The sequence below is a fragment of the Thermobia domestica genome, chromosome 11, assembly GCF_964235325.1.
Source record: "Thermobia domestica chromosome 11, izTheDome1.hap1.1, whole genome shotgun sequence".
Taxonomy (NCBI): domain Eukaryota; kingdom Metazoa; phylum Arthropoda; class Insecta; order Zygentoma; family Lepismatidae; genus Thermobia; species Thermobia domestica.
In genome coordinates, this window is record NC_137464.1 from 98101767 (window position 1) to 98124549 (window position 22783).

The 22783-nt window shown below is 37.6% G+C and overlaps 1 protein-coding gene across 2 annotated transcripts in view; it reads right to left on the minus strand.

The window, feature by feature from the left end:
* Positions 1-737: 737 nt before the first annotated feature.
* The window catches only part of LOC145663637 (solute carrier family 25 member 45-like), a 112800-nt gene continuing 90754 nt past the window's right edge, over positions 738-22783 (minus strand). Inside the window, exons 6-7 of one of the 2 annotated variants that reach the window (XM_081729738.1) lie at positions 13915-14033; positions 738-1462 (exon numbers count right to left, since the gene is read on the minus strand). In XM_081729738.1, coding sequence (XP_081585864.1) covers positions 1155-1462; positions 13915-14033 — 427 coding nt within the window. In that variant the 3' untranslated portion in view covers positions 738-1154. The remainder of the gene's footprint in view (positions 1463-13914; positions 14034-22783) is intronic. The other variant, XM_081729737.1, reaches the window with a different exon arrangement.

A 22783-nucleotide genomic window follows, 5' to 3' on the forward strand; every position in this document is an offset into this window, starting at 1 on the left:
CCCCATAAGTATCCCATTTGAGGATGTCTGAAGTTTCAGTGTGTGTTCGTATAAAAAATCAATGTTACCTATACCTACAGTGGCCAATCAAAGTGAAATAATCTCAGCTGGAAAGAGAATAACCATCAACAACAGCATAATGTAATGCAACCTTTGTTGTAGTGTCTTCCATAGGTCCTGAGAGGGGGAGGGATGGGGATAAGAAGTAGAGTAGTGGAAAACGGAAACATTTGCATAAAAAGTATATTTCATCCAAGAAATAGAAGAACATATAATGCAAACGGAAAGTAAATTACATGTAAGAAGTACAAGTATTTCGATGTGTTAAAGGAATAAGGATGAAAGAAACATTGTAGTACGGGAGACCGGGGCTGGTTGACACAGGGATAGGTTGACACACTGCAAATTAAATCCACGTTCAGTGGTTGATACCCCCGATACTCATGTCCTAGGAGTGTCTATGTACGGCGCAGTTGCTGTTGTACTTTCATGAATATAGAAGAGTGTTTCAAGAATTCAGGAAGAACAAGATGTTTTTATGAGGTGATAAGCAAATTTTTATTATTCTAGTTTTTATGTGATTTGAGGTAGTAATTTATTAGTAAAGAAAACAATGAACGATGCATTTCAAACGTTACTATTTCGCCTACAATAGGCATTGAGGTAAACAGTAAATGACTCATAGTTATTGTTTGCGGGAGCAAATAGACTGTTTTAATTATTATTATTATTATTATTATTATTATTATTTTCGCACGTCTAGCTCCCATAATATAACATAGATATTATTCCACATTATTTCAATCAGTAGAAGAAAGTATAACAAGTTTGTAAATATAGGAATTTCTCAGGTTAAAATAATAATGACACATCTGGTATATACATATGTAACTTCGTGCACTTATACTGTACAAATCTATTTATTGGATAGCATTTGCTTTCTGGACTATCACAAAACATGTTGGCCTGCTATTTTAATCACCTTGGTAGTCTTGATTTCATGTAACATAAGAAACTAACAGCATTAAGATTTTTTTTAACACTTCTTATTCAATATGACATGAAAGAAATTTGCGTATATAGTTGTTCCTTTATTATGTCTACGCTTTCTTTCGTGACCAAGAGGAAACTTTTTTTAAAAAAAAAATCTCTTCTTAATCGTGTTTAGACATGAATTCAGGCGTTTTCTGTAACTTCTCTTCCATTCTTTTTCTATTGTACTTCACAAATCTTGAACATGCAGTCATTAATTTCTCGTAACAAATAAATACTACACTGTTTACAACAAATCCACGGGTTGCAGTCACCCAAAATCCCTTAGTAAAGCCATAGAGTCCTTCTTTCTCGTAATGTTTTAAAGCGCAATCTTTGATCCCTTTAAACCTTGGATTAGAAATATCCTCAGCCTGAATTTGAGATTTTATAACATCCAAAGGAATAACAATTATCCAGGATAATGAGCCTGAAAGTAAATAAAAGAACATTTCTTTTTCACATAAGGCACAGTTGTTACACTCTAATTATCCTAACTCCTGCCCCTCTCCGCCAATCCGATGTGTCTTCTGTAGATGCGCTTATAGACTTATGAAAGAGTACATAATTTGCATGAGTTTATATGTATATACATTAGTAACAAAAATAAATTTCTTATTCGCGAACAAACTATCGAATAAATTTCACTAATCCAAATTCAGAAACATGAAAAGAATTTTAAAAATGGAATAATTTGGCGTTAGAAGAAAACTTTCGAATTAAGGAAATTATTCTTAGTTGTATATGAGTCTTCCACATACGTTCTTGTAGCGTAGATAGTTCTATGGCTTGAATTGATCACGTATATTACACACACACAGACTTTATATCTATCTATCTATCTATCTATCTATCTATATATATATATATATATATATATATATATATATATATATATATATATATATATATATATATATATATATATATATATATATATATATATAGGCAAAATTCCACGAAAAAATTTTTTAGCGACTTTTCACCCAAAATTGGAGTCATTTCATCTCCTATTTAGCGACTTTTTGTATCAACTTGTTGGCAACACTGAAACAAAGCCTTTGATATACACAAGAGCTGAGTTTTGACGGAGACGGACGCGTATCTTTCGTTCTCCAATGTCGAATCAAGCTGATCCTATGCAAGAATTCCGCGCGCGCCAAGCTGCAACTATTCAAGACTTGCGTATCCGCCAACAAGATGTATTGAAGAGAAACAAATCGCTTCTCTTTACCATATACAAGCTTACCTCTGAGAATCCAAATTGTAATGAATGTCCGGGCTGCAGTAAACCCAGGCAAATACCTGGCCCTTGTGAAGATCATATAGATGTTCTCCCAGTTGAACTTCGTAATGACTATCATCGAACTCAGGCTGATCTCTTCGGTTTGTCTCTCCAATTGAAGCAACTAACGAATCAAGAATTTGACTATAATCTATTTACTACCTTTCTACAGACACTCAATACTGAAGATTCTGGCCTCCCAGCCACTGCAACAATTTCCCCCCCCGGGGGACCGTCTCTTTAAAAAGCCAAAACGAACAGTGAAACCAAGACCAGTGTTACCCTCAACACTTCCTACTAATAATAGTTATTCTCCATTAACAACGCCTGACCCCCCCCCCCCAGAATCAGGTGCTGAAAACATGGATATTTCTTCTCAGGATACCACAAATGAGAAAACAAAGACCACCCATAGATCCAATCCACAGCGTACTATCAAGTCTCTTACCATCTACGACTACCCTCATGATAAAGGATATAGGCTCACACATGGTGCCAGTGCTGTTTGTAAGGAGATCCCCTATTGTGCCGTTTACTCAGATATAGTAAAATTCCAATGCAGTAATCAAGAAGACTATCAAGCATTGATAAATTTTTGTAAGGAATTTAAATTACAATATGCTTTAGACTCAGCGAAGAAAGAAAAAGTTTTTAAAGTAGTGATTCGTCAACTCCCCATTGATGCCTCAGTGGATAACATTAAGCAAGACCTGGAAAACCGTGGTTATCCCACCATTTCAGTGTACCAACTTAAAGGTCGAGGTGGAACTCCCTTTCCCCTCTACCTAGTGACCTTACTCAAGACGCCTACGTCGAACAGTATTTTTGAACTTCAATACTTGGAATTCTATAGAATAAAAATTGAACCATTTAAGGCCAGACCTTACATTCAGTGTTACCGATGTCAAAGACTTGGGCATACCCAATCTTCATGTTATGCAAATCCACGCTGCGTCAAGTGTGCTGGAGAACATCTGACTTATCAATGTACTCGAAAAACTCAAGACGATGCAGTGAAGTGCCCGAACTGTGGAGGTGGTCACCCTGCCAATTACCCAAAATGTCCAACCATTCATCGTGTTATATCAAGAAGATCCTCTCAAAATAAGGTACCCAAACCTCAGGACTTTCCCCCTCTTCGGCCGGGAACCCCATCCGAATCTACACATAAGCAGCATCCACAACATTCCTATGCAGAGAAAGCAAGTTCTTCATTCAAGACATCACAAACCACATCACCATCGCCTCCAGAAGAATCAGTTGTTAGTTGGCACGACCTACTACAATTATTTCAAGATCTACAGTTACCAAAACTTCTTCAAGCAGTGCAAAAACGATTTAGTGATATCAAAACAGCTCCAGATGTTTTCACAAAGCTAATTATCTTTTGTGAAATTCTCGAGGAACTCCAAGACTGATTGAATAGCAACTAACATACAGGACCAAAACCCTTTTCAGAGCCACTGTATTGGCTAACTTCCATTGGCCCTTCACCAACAGCGAATCTCAGACAGCCATCTCCTTAAATCGACCAATCTCTTCCTTCACCAGCTTTCTCCTTCACTATAAAACTTCTGATCTTCAAACAAGACTTCAATGAGCCGGCGTCGGTCTCCGGCCATTAACAGTTCTATGTTGTGCATCTACTCAATTGAAAATCTACTTCAAATGCGAGGCAAGGGACTTCACACTAGTCTCGGAACTCAACCACTCAATCAACCCGTCAATTCTAACTTGGCAAACTTGGCAAAGCCTTTGATACCACTGGTAGTGTAATTAACGCCAAGAGGCCGGGTCCGTCAACAAATCCGCAAATGCGGCTTTTATACAGGAAGAACTTACAAAGTCACTCAGAAGTCAAAATCGATTCGACGGTTGTCCTGCACCCTGAATATCTCGAAATCATCGGTTGCGTGGGTTCTTAAGAATCTGAAACTACGCCAGTATCATCCTATCGAAACTACGCACTCAGTGAGGACGAACCCGATCGCCGTGTCGAGTTTACTGAGTGGTACCCTCATGCTCAAAAAAACATTGCGTGTATACTGTAACCCATGATTTTCCGCTATTATTCCATTTTTCTTACGTTTATGGTAAAATTTAGTTATCAGTAAGTTGAGATAATAGAAAGCAATCTATCTAAGGAGATATTGCCAAATAATATAATAAAATAATAAAAATATAAGCAAAAAACAAAATTATGCTTGGTTTTGTGTATACTAGCAATAATAATTTCCAGGAATTTTTGCAGTAGCAGAGCACGATTGCAGAAGGCATAATACGATTGGTAGGGGGAGAGTTGAATCAAGAAACTAGAAAGTGGAATAAAATATTGCATTTATTGGTTTAAACCTAGGGTGTAAATTGTCTGCCAAATATAAATTAGCTTCTGTAACCAAGATGTACGGAAATATAGAAACAAAGAAGAAAACTGTCGTCTTAAGTTTGGAAACGACATGCTCTATAGCCATGAGCATTTATTTGTTAAGAAAAAGACAGGAAACAAGAGGTAGTCTCTGTTGTCAAGTGGGTTGAGTGGCGGACTGGTAGTTCTAATACTGTTTGACACCAGACCAAATCCCATCTCATCCATTTTTTTTACAAAACATTATAGAAAGTGCATAATTTTCATGTTAATAAGAACCGAAACTATATAATAAGGAAATAACTTATTGATAGTGTTCTTGAATCGACCTATTTATACAGGATTAGAGTACTATTATTAACAGCGATTGTTTTCAGTTTATGCTATGCTATGCTTATACCTCCCCTCTCCGTTATTGCACTCAACTCACTGCGAGTGTGTCTGTGAGTCAGGAACAGAAAAAAAAAGTGGTGACGATTTTATTTATTTTTATAAATAGAATATATATTTTATTAACAACTCACCACCGTAGTATGAATCATTTTTCTGAAACAATACATATGGTGTAATTTACTGTATGGTATGCGTTCTTTTTGCGCAATTTACTCAACCATATTTCATAAATAAACGCATCATTAATAACCTAACAATATGACAACTCGTTCGTCATGTAAATATGCAGAAGGAGTAGTTTACTCTTAGGGTGAGCTTTCCCCGATGACTTTCCCATTAACGCCTCAGGCAATTTTGTTCATATTTCGTAAATAAATGTTTTATTAATAAACTAACATACAGCATAAATCGTGTATCCCGATAACATACAGAAGGAGTGGTTTTCTCAAGGGTTGATTTTTTTGAGAATTTTCTCAGTGATAACTAAGGCAAATTTGTTCTAATTTCAGTAAAAATATTTCTGTTGTAATCTTACAATATGGTATAACTCGCTTGTTCCGAAAAGAAAAATCCAAAAGAGAGTTTACATTAAGAGTGACATTTTTCCCGATGATTTGCTTAAAAATTCCTAGAGCTACTTGGTCCAGATTTTATAAATAATTTACAATATGGCATACATCGTTTATCCTCAAAATTACAGATAGAATAGTTTGCCTTTGGGGGTAAGTTTTTCCCGATGACCTTCCCCAAAACAACTCAGGAGATGTTTGTTATTCATATTTCATAAATAAATGTTACATAAATAACCTAACTATATGGTATAATTCCCTCATCCGGAAAATCTAGATGTAGTATATTACTTTCGACAGTAAGTTTTACCCTGCGATTTTCTCAAGAACCGCTCAGGCGATTGTGTTCGTATTTCATAAATAAATGTTTTATGAAAACACTAACTATATAGCATAACTTGTTTGTCCTGAAAAGATCCACAAGGGATTGTTTATTTTGGGGGGTGACTTTTTTCATGATTTTCTCAGAAATTACTCAGACGCTTTTGCTTATAGTTCACATGCAATTATATCCTTAATAATGCAATTATATCCTTCTAATATATAGCTTAAGTTATTTCTAACGGAAATATGACCAATGGGTACTTTACTTTTGGACCTAAAGTTTTGTTCTAGAAAAGTTTTCCAAAACATTATTTTATTCGCAATTTCCCAAATAAATGTTTCAATAATAGCTCCAGCCTAACATGAGTCAGTGTAAGAAATTCAAGCAAGAAAGTTCAGTGCGTTTGCTCCGTACCCTTTTTTAAATATATATTTTAAATGTTACACCTAATCACAATTTTCCGAACAAAATCAAAACTTCTTTTTAAATTTGCCTTGTTGTGATCAAATAGTTCAAGTGCATTGGTTGTGAATTTGATTTCCAGTGACGGCTAGTGAATTTTCGTCGAGATGTTACACGTCGGTGCAAAAAAAAAAAAAAAAAAAAAAAAAAAAAAAAAAATTAAATAAGCCTAACCAAGCTAATCAATAATACAAAAAATAATACAATGTTACGAAATTATTTATAATATTAGATAGGTGTGCCTGAAATGTCCAAACGATGATTGTAAATTCCGAAGGTAAAAAAGTTAAAAATACAATGCCAGGTTAATTAGTGGCCTCTAGATAAAGCTATCCTACTAAGAAGTGATTGAGATACCAAAAAATGTTGTAATTGCTGGAAGACATGTTAAGAGAATACAGAGGGTGAGAGAGAGTTTAATACTGCAAATCATGGATAGACTGCACCTTCTTTTGAGGGCGAGTATTGAAGTCCATAGGCCTACATAGGTTGCATTGAAACGAACATTAGAACACAATATCTGTTTAATATTGCTAGGGGCAATATTGACATGTTTGCAATGTATTTGACGGGGTTCGATATTGTAACGACCCTAGGGAACTCCTGAGCCTTAGCCACTGTACACTGTAAGTTAAATTCGTGCTTAATTAAAACTATATTTGTTTAAATTTAAAACTGTTGAGCGTTATCACCTGTGCATCACGGACAGCAATCCACCAGTAATTCTTTGTTTTCGCCTTTGTTTTAGCCCATTGGTGTGGGAGACCCGGGTTCGATTCCCGGCTAGAGATCACGTGGTTCGGAGTCAAAGTTAATCAGTAGATCGACGTCTCATATAGCTTCGTTGCAGAACGAGACGTTAAACTCAAACTTAATGTCTTTGTTCATAAATTTCTTTGTGTATGGTTTTGCATATACGTGTCGCGGACATTAAATTTTGATATCATCGCCACATGAATCTAATTACATGTACACCTATAGAACGAACACAACAAACTTGGAATATCTATATTGTTTGTGTATGGAAAATCATCATGCGGCGCTGCTCGGGAAAGCCGTGTGTATGGAATTCCATGGCAATCAACGTGTTAAGAAATGTATAATAATAATAATAATAATAATAATAATAATAATAATAATAATAATAATAATAATAATAATAATAATAATAATAATAATAATAATAATAAACAGAAAACGATACGATCACTTACATAAATTTATAAAGATAAGGTAACATTTATTAAAAGATGTAACTGCAATGGAATTGTTTCTCTCTTTTCCTGAACGCAACAGCCCTTAATGTGCCAAGGCGTAGAAGAGAACTTGTAGCACTCACGACTTTGGGGCGGTGTGTGGTCAGTAAATCGGATTCCTTTGTTGTTAGTCCTAGCTTTCTAGACCGGATGCGGTTATTCCCGGTAGAATATACAAGCAAATAGACTTTTCTATTACTATTAAAGCAATTAATTATACACATTCCCTCAATGTGATACACGGTGTTTGTCCAGCACAAGTTTCACTTGGCGCGAGCTGGGATCGAACCAAGGACCCTATGCACTAGAGGTGAACGTTCTACCACTGAAACACCGCGGCATCTGAAATTATTTAAAGGAGAAAGGGACTACTTTATGAAAACGACGACGAACACATTTATTAAAAAATACCAGTTTTTCGTGAAATATTGCTTATAACATGGCGGATTAGGGCTTTTGGGGCCCTGGAGCCCACTATTTTAGGGGGGGGGGCTATGTTACGAATAATTAAAGCGCATAAATTTTCTTTGCTGCCTTCCACAGCCTCATAGAATTATCGAACCACCGAGAACTATGCTGTAATATTTTAATGTGCCCCAAGTTTACAATAATTATTTTAGTTACATTCATTATTAACAGTTAAATGCTGCTGATAGAAAAACTTAAATCTAGCGATACTGGGAGTGTAACGAGCGGGAAAAAATTAGCAAAGGTCTGAAGCCTATAATATAATAAGTTGATTGCTATATTTTAGTATTAAACAGAAGGATTTTAAGAAGCCCGCTGTGCTTGGGGATCCTGGAACCTGGGCTTCGTTGGCTCCGCTCTTAATCCACTCCTGCTTATAGATTATAAATTCAAGAGGCCGGGTTAAAAATTGTGGCCCGTACAGACCTCTAGCCCCTGTGTATATGCTATCTTTAGAAATACAGTAGAGTTTCGCTTATCCGACATAAAACAGGCAGGCAGAACGCCGGATAATATGGATGTGTTAAGAAAAGACCTATTAAAAGTCAAACTATGAAATAATTTTACATATTACGCATGTAATAATCATCGTTTGTAAGAAATAAATATAATGCATTGAATCAGGGACGTATCCAGCGTGAGGTCCTGGAAGCTGCCCCCTTCCAAAACTCAAGCACTTTTTAATAAACCTGCTTTTCCCCTTTTGAGGTTCTTTTATATCAGATAACTTTGAGTCAGTGTCCAAATTGTGGGCAATGCGTTGTTGTTATAACACACTGTAATGTCATTGAAACCAGGTGTAATTAAAGAACACTTTTAAATGGGACTACAACTTCGTTTCCGCTCTGTTTATAACGTTAATGTATTAGAACGATACACTCATTGCCATTTGCTTTTCTTTTATGTGATATACGCTTCTAGGTCAAAACAACGCAAACAATAACAGCGATGGGCGAAAACCGCGTGTGTAAATACAACGTGGGCAAAAACAGCGCATGGAGAAAAAACGCGCAAGGACAAAAAAAACGCATGCAAATACCGCGTGAGCGAAAACAGCCCATGCACAAAAACCATAGATGGACATTTTGCACTAGGCTCGCTCGCGCTCGAGCTTACTTGGGTTCGCGTTTACTTACTTCAATTGGGCTTGCGCCTCCAACCACTTCCATCAACTGTTCTCAGAATCACTCGCGCTCGCAGTCACTTGGGCTCGCACTCACCTCTCTCGACTGGGCTCCTAGTTACTCGAGCTTGCACTCACACGAACGGGTCAAGATATGAATTAGGTTGAAAACCACTGCCACAGACTGTTTACAATTTTTGTAGACATCTTTAGGAACGATGAGCCAGGAACAATAGAAGTCCCTTAAGTTTGACAACCCAAATGTCTTTCATGTGTTTCAGGTTGCATAATTGGCAGGTACTCTTCCTAGTTAAAGGACAAAAGCAGCGCATGGAGATAAACCGCGCAAGGACAAAAACAGCGCATGCAAATATTGCGAGAGGGGAAACAGTCCATGGATATTTTTCCACATGGACCATAAATAAACATTTTACACTAAGCTCGGTCGCGCTCGAGCTCACTCCTTTCAACTGGGCCCGCGCTCACTCGGGCTCGCGATCACTTATCTCAATGGGGATCGCGCTTACCTCTCTCGACTGGGCTCGTACTCACCCGAGCTTTCACTCACTATTCTTAACTTGGCTCACGCTCACTCAGGCTCACGTTCACTTCTTTCAACAGCTCGCATTCACTCGGGCTCACGCTCATTTCCATCAACATGGCCCGAGCTCGCGATTACTTCCCCAAACCGGGCTCGCGCTCACATGAGCTCGCACTCAATTCTCTCGAGTGGGCTCATGCTCAATAATCGTAAGAGGGGTCGCGTTCACTCGGACTCGCGTTCACTTCTCTCAACTGAGCTCGCACTCACTGATGCTCGCTATCACTTCTCACAACTGGGCTCGCGCTCATTCGGTCCCGCATTCATTTCTTTCGACTCGGCTCAAGCTTAGTCGCTTACTTATTTCATTGACGCTCGGGCACACTCAGGCTCGTGCTCAATTATTCAGCCGGAGCACGGCTGAGCGCGAGTGCCGAGCTCACGAGCGTCGGGCTCGCTAGTTTGGACACCTATGACAAAAACAGCGCATGCATGGCCCCAATGCACATCCATTCCCAAAGCAAACATTAAGGCAATAGTTGTGAGACTAATGTAGGAAAGTACACTAGCTCTTGCGCTGAATCCGTCTCTTGGCTGGATCGCGCTGACTTGCAATAGTCTTCATCTTGCTGCTGATTCCTGCCAGTCAGGACTATTAACAAGTAGCACTTCCCAATTGTAACACTCCCGTTTTGATAATATTTGTCAGGTAGATACTACAAAGAAAACAAAAAATACGTGTTTTTTTTAATTATCTGCGAAAAAACAGTTTATGGGGCAAAAGCCCTGACAAAAAATTTTGTAAGTTGATGTTCGAAAGGCAAAAAGAAGTGGACCGAAGTGAACGAAATTGTGCACAGATATTGTAGACGTAGAATGAGGGAATATGTGTTTCGTATTTTCCTGGAAAAAATGGTTCAATAGGGCAACGATCCCTCCAAACCTTTGATCATGAAATATAAAAAGTGATAATAACAATATACCAGAAGTGCCTAAAGGACATGAAGAATTGCAAACAAACTTTGTGTAGTAAGAATACGCATAAAATAAAGGAATACGTTTTTTTTTTTATTTTCTGAGGAAAAACGATTTTAGGGGGCAAAAGCCCCCACCCAAAATTTTGAAAGTTGACGATCGAAAGACAAGAAGTTAACCAAAGTGAATGAAACTGTATACAGGTATTGTAGACGTAAAATGAGGGACTATATGTTTCGTATTTTCATTAAAAAAAAAAAAAAAAAAAGAGAGATTGGGTGGACCTTCTAAACCGTTCATTACAAAATATCAAAAGTGCAAATAAGTATAGTCAGAAGTTTCTAACGATATGGAGAATTGCAACGAAACTTCGTGTAGGGACAATTTGCAACAAAAAAGAAAAGAAAGAAAAGAAAAGAAAAAGAAAAAAGAAAAGAAAAGAAACGTGTTTTAATTTGTGCGGAAAAACAGTTTTGAGGCCAAGACCCCCTCCGGAAAAAGTAGATATCACCGTAATATTGCAGGAAGGAGTGGATCGAAGCAAACGAAATTGTGTGTAGAAATTATATATGTAAAACAAGGCCTTACGTCTTTCTCAAATGTTCCTATCCGATTTGATTCAAATTTGGCACATGAACAGCAAGTAAGAAATAAATCGATACGTGTTTTTGTTTATGCGTAAAAACATTGTAAGGGTAAAAGGCGCCTCCTGAAATACTAAAAAGTACGCTATACTGTTTGTGCTTACTGTTGATCTGCCAAATTTGAAGAAATCAGATTGAGACACTTGTGAAACACGAAAGGCCTTATTTTACATATACAATTTTTTACGCACAATTTCGTTCGGTTCGGTGCAATCCTGCTTGCCTTTCGGAAGTCAAATTTCAAACGTTTGGGTGCGGCTTCTGTCCCTAAAACCTTTTCCCCACAGAAATTAGAAAATCGTATTCGTTTATCTTTTGCTTATTGTCCCTACACAAAGTTGTGTCCCAATTTTTCATGTCATTTAGGCATTTCTCACATACTGTTATTAGCACTTTTGGTATATCGTGATCAAAGGTTTGGAGGGGTACGTGAACCACTCAGCCGTTTTATCCAGGAAACTAGGAAACGTGTATTCCTTATTTTACGTCTACAACATCTGTGCACAATTTCGTTCACTTCGGTCCAATTTTTTTGCATTTCGGGCGTCAAATTTCAAAATTTTGGGTGCGGCTTTTGCCCCTAAAACCGTTTTTCTGCAGAAAAGAAAATACTTGTATTTGTTTGTCTTTGGCTTATTGTCCCTACACAAAATTTTGTTCCAATTCTTCATGTCCTTTAGACATTTTTGACATACTGTTATTAGCATTTTTTATATTTCGTGATCAAAGGTTTGGAGGTGCATATGCCCCACTCAACCGTTACTTCCAGGAAAATACGAAATGCGTATTCCCTCAATTTATGGTACGTCTACAATATCTGTGCACAATTTCGTTCACTTCGGTCCACTTCTTTTTTCCTTTCTGGTGTGAAATTTCAAAACATTTGGTGGGGCTTTTGCCCCTAAAACCGTTTTACCGCAGGAAATAAAAAAATAAATATTCGTTTACTTCATGTGTAGTATCTACCTGCCAAATTTTATCAAAATCGGAGTGTTACACTTGGGAAGTGTTACTTGTTAGTCACGCTTTACGCAAAATGGGACAAATAGAGCATCCAAGATGTCAATGCGAAGAAATAAGCACACCAGAACATCAAGTATTATGGTGTTCATTAGTGGAAGAACTGCTAGAGGGAAGAGATCAAATAAAAAGGAAATAAATAAACGAAATAATAGTTAATGAGAAAGACTATAGGATATTAAGCAAAATATCAAATAACTAATCAGAATAAGAGGACAATATACTAGGACAAATGATTAAAATCGTAAACAAAACGGAGAAACAACGAAATAGGAATTATATTTATAATAGTGTAGCTGAATGAATGGAAGAGTGGCTGTGAATCTTTCTGGGCCGGAGGACTCCTCCACGAACGTTCCTAATGCAATAACGTATTATCTGTAAGTATTTTCATCTGCATCCATGTAATGTCCTGTACCTTATTAACGCTAAGAGCTATCGACTATCGAGCTTCGGACTCGGAATCAGGATCCTCAATTTACTCGGCCAATTTAAATTCCACTTGGTAGTTTGATATTCTCCATTTTCTACCCGTTTTGTACATAATGACTTTCTGTTCGGTACCTCTGTACGACATGTCGAAAACAAATACAAAATAATCCGGAACACTTGCGTATGTGGACCTTTTGGTGGAAAATAGGAATTATGGAGACAAAACTGGAGTGGATTTCTGAAGTGAAGCATTTGAGAAACTGTTTAAACGAACAAGATGAAAACACTTTCCACAACACAATAGTACTACTTAAAATACTTGCTGTGCTTCCTGAACTTTCTCTCTTTACAGTTTCAGTTGAAAGAAATCACTTCAGGGCTCAAATTAATTAAAACATGTTTGAAAAAAGCAAGTGAAAATAAGTTGAAGGTATTTGTTTAGTCTTTATTTATAAAGACTTCGCTTTACCTACTATTTTGTTCACACTGGGATGCAAGACTATTTTGTTAGAACTCGTTGTGTAGAATCTGGGTAAAATTGACATATCTTTTCTAAGTAATATTAGTATAGTTTTTTATTACTGTATTCTTACTGCGACATTAGATTTATTCATAATAAAATTCTACCAATTTCTTGGTTGCTAACATAGGAACAAAAGGGATTAGGAAAGGAAATGAAGGCCTTGTTATCCATTGTTGAAATATAAATAAAACTTGTGCATCCTCAGCATTAAAATGAAATCATGTAACTTCTAAACATGATTACAACTTGTACAAAAGAACTTCTTAAAAGTTATTGGCCGATTATCATAATAGATTTAATAAATTATCCAACATACGAAATATGTTCTTGCTCTGGCAACATCATTTCTTAGTTAGATCATATATCACATTATAATAATGGATTTGATTAAGTTCTACTAACAAATACACTTTACAATTTCAGTCTCATCCGAAAATAAATCCTGCGTACACCAGTCCTCACTGTAATTTAAAAGAATACTTACATTTGCTTGTTCCTTACCTGCAATTCCTCCAGCAAGAAGTGCTGGAATAGCAAGAACATCCTCGCGTGATGTTCCTTGAAGTAAATCCAGAGCGCATTCATATATTAAAACGTAAAAGCCACATGATGGAATGTCCCTTAAAATAAAGTTAACACATGCTTATCATTAATTGAATATTTCTCATCTAATAAATTCTGTCGTTCAAATATGTAACTGAAAAATAATCACCAAAGAGAAATACAAACACGTAATTAACAAGTTCCGTCAGTTATAAAAAATAAGATCTTTTCTTTTTAAACTTCAGAATACGAGTATAGGAGATACGTGTAGAGTATAGGACTATGTATTTTATTCATATGGCATGAACACAATAAATATAACACAAAATGTATTAGACGCAATAGATAAAATAAAATGTCACATGTCCATCACTTAAAGGAGTTTCGTTCATATTTCGTGATATTTTCTAAATTAATATTCAAACCGAAAGTGGTAGTGAATTTCATGAATTTATTTTGGTGCTTCGGTCTCTTTTTCTTTAAAGCACGTCAGAGCTTTGCCAGTACCAAACACTCTGCTCCTTATAAATTCTTGCAGCACATCCCAAAAAGTCGATGAGATTACGCCACGGTGATCCCAGAAGAATATGTCTACTAGTTTGTCCACTGATCTGGTGAGTCTTATTTTTTGTTCCGTGGAGATCTGGGATGACACTATTCCATGGGCTGCGTTTTACTCTTAGGATCCAAATGAAACAACTAAGTTTCATCCTCTGTGATCACACCATTAACGTATTGTGGAGAGTCGCCACTAAACATGTTCTGGAATTCGAGGCAAATTTGATTCCACTTTGTCTTATGTTCCCTTGTGAACAGGTGTGGCATCCAATGGGCACAAAGTTTTCTGTAACCTAAGGGGCTATAAATGTTAGAACACTACCTACAGATAACTCAGTCGCTTCATTAAGCTGTTGTGTGTTTCACAACAGTCATTCCTGATGAGTTGATTAAAGTGGTTATTGTTAACGTCATTCATTGCAGTTGATGGTCTGTCGGACGGTGGTTGGTCCAGGAGACCGAAATCACTACTTTGGAACCTTTGTACTCATCTCTGAATATTGCTGTTTCCAATGTATCATCCCCATTCACAGGAAGCAATTTTTGTCCAATTGATGTGACTGAATGACCGCCAGTCTTGTACAGGAATTAGCGACGGCGGCCCTCTACTTCCTTCTACATTATGGGCGAATCTCTAAATAGAAAAACACTTGCTGTACAACTTCAGCATAAAGGACACAAGTACATGCAGAAAAACATTTTCCTAATGCTAGTCGTGAAAAAAGTAATGGCCTATTTTGCGAAACTTTTTGAGCACGCATGTAACAATAAGAAAGCAATAATAGAATCTCAATACAATTACCTAAACAATAAAAGTTAATGATGAAGATTAATTGGCGCGACAGGATTTGAACCCATGTCTGACAATTGGTAGTTTCGTTCGGTACCACTGAATTAAAAGTCCTTCATGTAAAGTTGGCAAATTAAACTACTAGTTAGTAGAACATTTATTTCCTAAGTATACTATACTTTAAAGTATCTCGAAACCTAACTAATGTTGCTGCACGTCTTGATACCATTTAAGGAATTATGAAATAACGTCATCCCTATTTTCTTCTTGCTACGCTGCCGGACCCCAATATTAAAATCTCAGTCTCAACTTGAGAAATGTTTCGAGACATTTCCCTCATAGAAGAAGGTCTATTTAACTTGTTTCTGAGTTGAAGAATAAAATGATAAATAAGTAGTGATTATCCCTTGTAGTCTTACATGAAAGGGCTTAACAGTTTTTTGTGAAACATCAACTAAGTGATATGTGTAAATAAGTGGTTATCGCATTGGATTCCGGGTTCGAATGCCCTCAGTCTGAAAATTTTAATATGCTTCAATTACAATTTCAATTCGTACTCAACGTAATATACAACATCTTCTTCTATGGAGAAGGAAAAAGATGTTTATATGACGAGATTGCAGGAGAATTGGAGTAGGTCCATGAATGGCGACAAAGATTTACAAATTTATTTCTTTCAGTTGTTCCAGGTTTGATTTTTCAGTTAATTTCAAACATTTTCTAATTCGTATATAATCAGTGTTTTTTTTTCTATTTCTACATGCAGTATGGAATAACATAATACAGTATATACATAACGAATTATAATGTCATTGATATACAGCACTCATTCAACAACAGGCTTCAACTGTAAAATCTTAATTTGGAGGCATTACTCGTACATCAACTGACAGCAAAAGCCTGTTTAATTGTTGCACAAGCTTACCAACAGTCTTCCCCTGGTTGAAATGTTAAGCGTAAGTTGAGTTGTTTCTGTCCTGGATTTATGATACCAGGACTGTACTGGAACCGACCTAATGGGTAGTAGTAACCATGGGAAAGATACTTTTGCTATGACTGTACCCAACAATACACACGACATTCTTAACAATATTCCTTAATTACTAGAAATTTTATACAATGTGCACGAGCTCTTCTCACTTCGCCTTGTGGATTTTTAATGGCAAATACATTTACTGACCTTTGAGAAAAGTTACATTATACTCAGAGATATTTTAGTATATATGTATATCTCAATCTGGTCCCGTGTAGCCCTCAATTTCTCGATCTAGCCGCTGATTCAAAAGTCCCATACCACAAACGAAAGATATGCGTTAAAGAAATACCCCCAACTGCTAATGCTCTGGATTTTACTCACAAGGAAAGTACTTGGGCTCGAACGTGTGAATACGCACAAAAAGCAATAGCATGTGTAATGTTAGCATCCCGGAAGCAAACAGTGATGTCCGTTTTTCTGCAAGATGCTGTAAACGTCCGCAAGAGCAGGGCAAAGTATAGCACGTGCCACAATTACAGGAAGTCTATAAAGTCTGACCCCAGGCCATTTTTGCGAAAACGGTTGGGTGAATGGAAAAATCGATGCACACGTATCGATTCTTTTTAAGGGCAAACATTTTGAACGAAAAAGTTGCGTCCCAGGGTCCCCCGGAGGGTTACAGACAGGGTACAACCAAAATTGTCAAATGGTAAGGGGAATCAAGTAGTAGATCGTTGGAAAGGTATTGTGAAAAGAAACAAGATGAAACAAGTTCCCTTACCTTCAAGCAAATGATGACGTTCGTTTGTCTGGAAAATGTTGCAAACTTGTACGGGAGGTCACAGAGGAGGCGCACGTAGATAACGCGGCTTAACAATAAGCGCACATAAGAATTGTCAATAAAATGATCAAAGCAGCAGAAGACTACAGAACGCACAGGTAACAAAAGAGTAATTGTCACATGTCAACACCACACACTCTGTAATGCCCGTATGGAAAGCCACATCGATTACACTTTTGAAAGCTTCCACAGATTAACCATTGTCATAACTAGCTTTCTGCCGTGCGTAACGAAGCATTGGTCAGTAGATATCCGCCGAGAACTGATTGTAGATAACCGAATGTAATTTCAGTAGAAAGAACCGAACATATAAATTCGGCAGGTGCATTTCGCCAGCCCCCCCACCTTGGAGTTTCGAAAAAAAACCTATGCCAATCGTTTGTGCTACGTTTGTGCCGGAATGTACCGCAAAAATTTTCGTTTGTACCACTTCCGGTACGAAGTTATAAGGGTTTTAAAGTGGGGGGGCTGGGGAAACGGCAGCCCCCCCACCTTGGAATTTCGAAACGAAACCTATGGCAATCGTTTGTGCTACGTTTGTGCCGGAATGTACCGCAAAAATTTTCGTTTGTACCACTTCCGGTACGAAGTTATAAGGGTTTTAAAGTGGGGGGGCTGGGGAAACGGCAGCCCCCCCACCTAGGAATTTCAAAACAAAACCTATGCCAATCGTTTGTGCTACGTTTGTGCCGGAATGTACCGCAAAAATTTTCGTTTGTACCACTTCCGGTACGAAGTTATAAGGGTTTTAAAGTGGGGGGGCTGGGGAAACGGCAGCCTCCAAACTTGGAATTTCGAAACAAAACCTATGGCAATCGTTTGTGCTACGTTTGTGCCGGAATGTACCGCAAAAATTTTCGTTTGTACCACTCCCGGTACGAAGTTATAATAGTTTTAAAGTGGGGGCTGGGGAAACGGCAGCCTCCAAACTTGGAATTTCGAAACAAAACCTATGGCAATCGTTTGTGCTACGTTTGTGCCGGAATGTACCACAAAACTTTTCGTCTGTACCACTTCCGGTACGAAGTTATAAGGGTTTTGAAGTGGGGGCTGAGGAAACGGCAGCCCCCCACCTAAAAATTTCAAAACAAAACCTATGACAATCGTTTGTGCTACGTTTGTGCCGGAATGTACCGCAAAAATTTTCGTTTGTACCACTTCCGGTATGAAGTTATAAGGGTTCTAAAGTGGGGGGGATAGGGAAACGGAAGTCTCCAACCTTGGAATTGCGAAACAAAAACTATGCCAATCGTTTGTGCCGGAATGTACCGCAAAAATTTTCGTTTGTACCACTTCCGGTACGAAGTTATAAGGGTTTTAAAGTGGGAGGGCTGGAGAAACGGCAGCCTCCAAAGTTGGAATTTCGAAACAAAACCTATGCAAATCGTTTGTGCTACGTTTGTGCCGGAATGTACCGTAAACATTTTCGTTTGTACCAGTTCCGGTACGAAGTTATAAGGGTTTTAAAGTGGGGGGCTGGAGAAACGGAAGCCTCCAAACTTGGAATTTCGAAACAAAAACTATGCAAATCGTTTGTGCTACGTTTGTGCCGGAATGTACCGCAAAAATTTTCGTTTGTACCACTTCCGGTATGAAGTTATAAGGGTTCTAAAGTGGGGGGGCTAGGGAAACGGAAGCCTCCAACCTTGGAATTGCGAAACAAAAACTATGCCAATCGTTTGTGCCGGAATGTACCGCAAAAATTTTCGCTTGTTCCACTTCCGGTACGAAGTTATATGAGTTTTCAAGAGTGGCTGTGGTAACGGCAGCCCCGCACCCAGTAATTTCGAAATGAAACCTATGCCCACTCTTTGCACTACTTTTGAACAGGAACGTTTCGCTAAACTCTTTTCTGTACCACTTCCGGTACAAAGATACGAGAGTTTCAAGCTACGGGGCTGCCGTTTTGATGCCCCCTCGGAATTTCGAAACGAGACCTATGCAAATCGTTTAACAACATTTGTGTCGGAATGTATCGAAAACATTTTTGTATGTATCACTTCCAGTACAAAAGTATGACAGTTTTAACTAGGGGGCTGCCGTTTCCAGAATCCCTCATCTTGGAATTTCGAGATAAGACTATGTCAATCGTTTGTGGTACATTTATACCGGAATGTACCGCAAAAAAAATTACGTGCCTGAAGTTGGCCCCCCACCTCTCCCAAATCACACCAAACGTTGCACATCGTTAATGCATCGTTAATGCACATTAGTGCATTTAGAACTAACGTTAGTGCTATCAGCGTTTACGAGATCGTTTACGAGATATTGAAGATTTTGGTTTGGGACCTACTTCATATGAAGTTAGCCCCCCACCCATCTTTATGCAGACAGATTTTCACTAAACTTAGCGCATCGTTAGTGCATCGTTAGTGCACTTAAACACACTAAGCACTTCCGTAAGTGCTACCATATTTTGGGATTTATTCAAGATCTTTGGTGGGGGGCCAACTTCAAAAATATCAAATTTTATACAAATAGAGGTAGAAACATGGAGTTAACGGCAATCGTTAGAGCGTGATTAGTGCACTTAAATGCACTAAGCACTAACGTTAGTGTTACCACATTTTGAAATTTATTCAAAATTTTTGGTGGGGGGCAACTTCAGAAATATCAAATTCCATACAAAGTGTCAGTATTTTCAGGAATCAGTAACGAATGCACTAATTACTTTGTTAGTGCTTGAAGAGGGCGCAAATTCACGCTGACCACCAAAGATATTTTACTTGTAGCACCTACACTAATTAAGCACTAACGTTAGGGGTTGGTGCACGAAGAACCACTAACGATGCACTAAGGATTGTACTGGAAATGATCATTAGTGCTTTTTAATTTGGCAAAAATTTGACACAGTGAAAAACTCCCCTTAAATTCCTTATGTGAGTTTCCTGAGATGTAACTGGCCATAACTACACTAATAGTGAAGCACTAACGAAAACAGCTCTAATTTTTTCGTTATTGGTTGAAGTGGGGCGCCAAGTTCATGAAAGCTTCCAAAGGTTTTTTTACTTGTAGGACCTACATTAATGAAGAACTAACGTTAGGTGTTAATGCACTAAGAAACACTAACGATTTCAGTAGAAGAGGTCATTAGTGCTTTTGATTTTGGCGGAAATTTGACGCAATGAAAAATTCCACATGAATCTCTTGTGGGATTTTTGTGGCATATAATTGGCCATATCTACATCAATAGTTAAGCATTAACGGAACTATGAGTGTTTTGCAGAAGCGCTAACGATACATTAACGAATGGACTTATTTTTCGTTACTGCTTGAAGTAGGAACCAAGTTCACGCTGGCCCGCAAAGGTTTCTTACTTGTAGCACCTACACTAATGAAGCACGAAACTTAGGTGTTGGTTCACTAGGAAGCACTAATATTACAAGGAAAGAAAACTTTCGAATTTATCGTGAACTTAGCCCCCACTACAAGCACTAACGAAAAAATTAGTTTTATACGTTAGTGCATTGTTAGTACTTCTAGAAGATACAAGTAGTTTCGTTAGTGTTTCACCATTAGTGTAGAAATGGCCAATTATAAGTCTCAAAACTCCCATAAGAAACACATGGGGAATTATTCATTGTATCAAATTCCCATCTCATTCAAAAGCACTAATTACCTCTGTTAGTGCAATTGTTAGTACATCGTAATTGCTTCTTAGAGCACAAACACCTAACGTTAGTGCTTCATTAGTGTAGGTGTTACAAGTAAAGAAACCTATGGAGAAGTCAGCGTGAATTTCGCACCGACACTTTAAGCACTAACGGAAAAAATATTGTTGTTGTTGTTGTTGTTGATTTTAGTTTAGCGTCCCTTTCAGCAGCGAGGCTATATGAGACGTGGACCTACTGATTAACGTGGAATCCGAACCACATGAGCTCCCGCCGGGAATCGAACCCGGGTCTCCCACGCCAAACGGAAAAAATAGTCCAATTCGTTAGTGCTTCTATAAAGCACTAACAATTTCGTTAGTGCTTCACTATTAGTGTAGTTATGGCCAATTACATATCACGAGACTCACAAGAAATTTAGGCAAATTTTTCATTGAATCAAATTTCCGCCAAATTCAAAATCACTAATGATCTCTTCTAGAGCGATCGTTAGTGCATTGTTAGTGCTTCTTAGCGCATCTACACCTAAGGTTAGTGCTTCATTAGTAAATGTGCTACAATTAAAATACCTTTTGAGGCCAGAGTGAACTTAGCGCCCCCACTTCAAGCACTAACTAAAACTTAGTGCCATTCGTTAGTGCATTAGTAGTGCTTCTGGAAAACACTAACAATTTAGTTAGAACTTCAATATTAGTTTACTTATGGCCAATTACATGTAACGAAACACATAATAAATTTATGGGAAATTTTTCATTGCGTCAAATTTCCGTCAAATTCAAGAGTACTAATGATCTATTCTAGTGCAATCGTTAGTGCATCGTTAGTGCTTCTAGAAAACACTAACAGTTTCGTTTGTCCTTCAATATTAGTGTAGTTATGAACAATTACATGTCACTAAACTCCTATAAGACATTTATTGGGAATTTTTAATTGCATCAAATTTCCGCCATATTCAAAAGCACTAATGATATCTTCTAGTGCAATTGTTAGTGGTTCTTAGTGCATCAACCCCTAACGTTAGTACTTCATTAGTGTAGGTGCTACAGGTACAATATCTTTGGAGGGCACGGTGAACTTGCGTCAACTTCAAGCACTAACAAGAAATTAATGCCATTCATTAGTGTATCGTTAGTGCTTCTAGAAAGCACTAAATGTTTGTATGAAATTTGATATTTCTTAAGTTGGTCCCACCAGAAATCTTGAATAAATCCCAAAATATGGTAATGCTAACCTTAATGCTTAGTGCATTTAAGTGCACTAACGATGCAATAACGATTGTCTTTAACTGCATGTTTCTACCTCTATTTGTATAGAATTTGATATTTCTGAAGTTGGCCCCCATCTAAAATCTTGAATAAATCCCAAAATATTGTAGCACTAACGTCAGTGTTTAGTATTTTAAGTGCACTAACGATGCACTAACGATTGCCGTTAACTCTATGTTCCTATCTCTATTTGTATAGAATTTGAAATTACTGAAGTTGCCCATCCCACCGAAAATCTTGAATGAATTCCAAAATATGGTAGCACCAACGATAGTGCTTAGTACGTTTAAGTGCACTAACGATGCACTAACGTTTGCCATTAACCCCATGTTTCTATCCCTATTTGTATAGAATTTGATATTTCTGAAGTTGACCACCCCACCAAATTTTTTGAATAAATCTCAAAATATAGTAGCGCTAACGTTAGTGCTTAGTGCGTTTAAGTGCACTAATGATGGGTTAATGATTGCTGTTAACACTATGTTTCTATCTTTATTTGTATACAATTTGATATTTCTGAAGTTGGCCCCCCCACCAAAAATCTTGAATAAATCCCAAAATATGATGGCACTAACGTTAGTGCTTAGTGATTATAAGTGCACTAACGATTCCCGTTAACTCAATGTTTCTATCTCTATTTGTATTGAATTTGATGTTTCTGAAGTTTGCCCCCCACTTTAAAACTATTATAACTTCGTACCGGAAGTGGTACAAACGAAAATTTTTGCGGTACATTCCGGCACAAACTTAGCACAAACGATTGGCATAGGTTTTGTTTCGAAATTC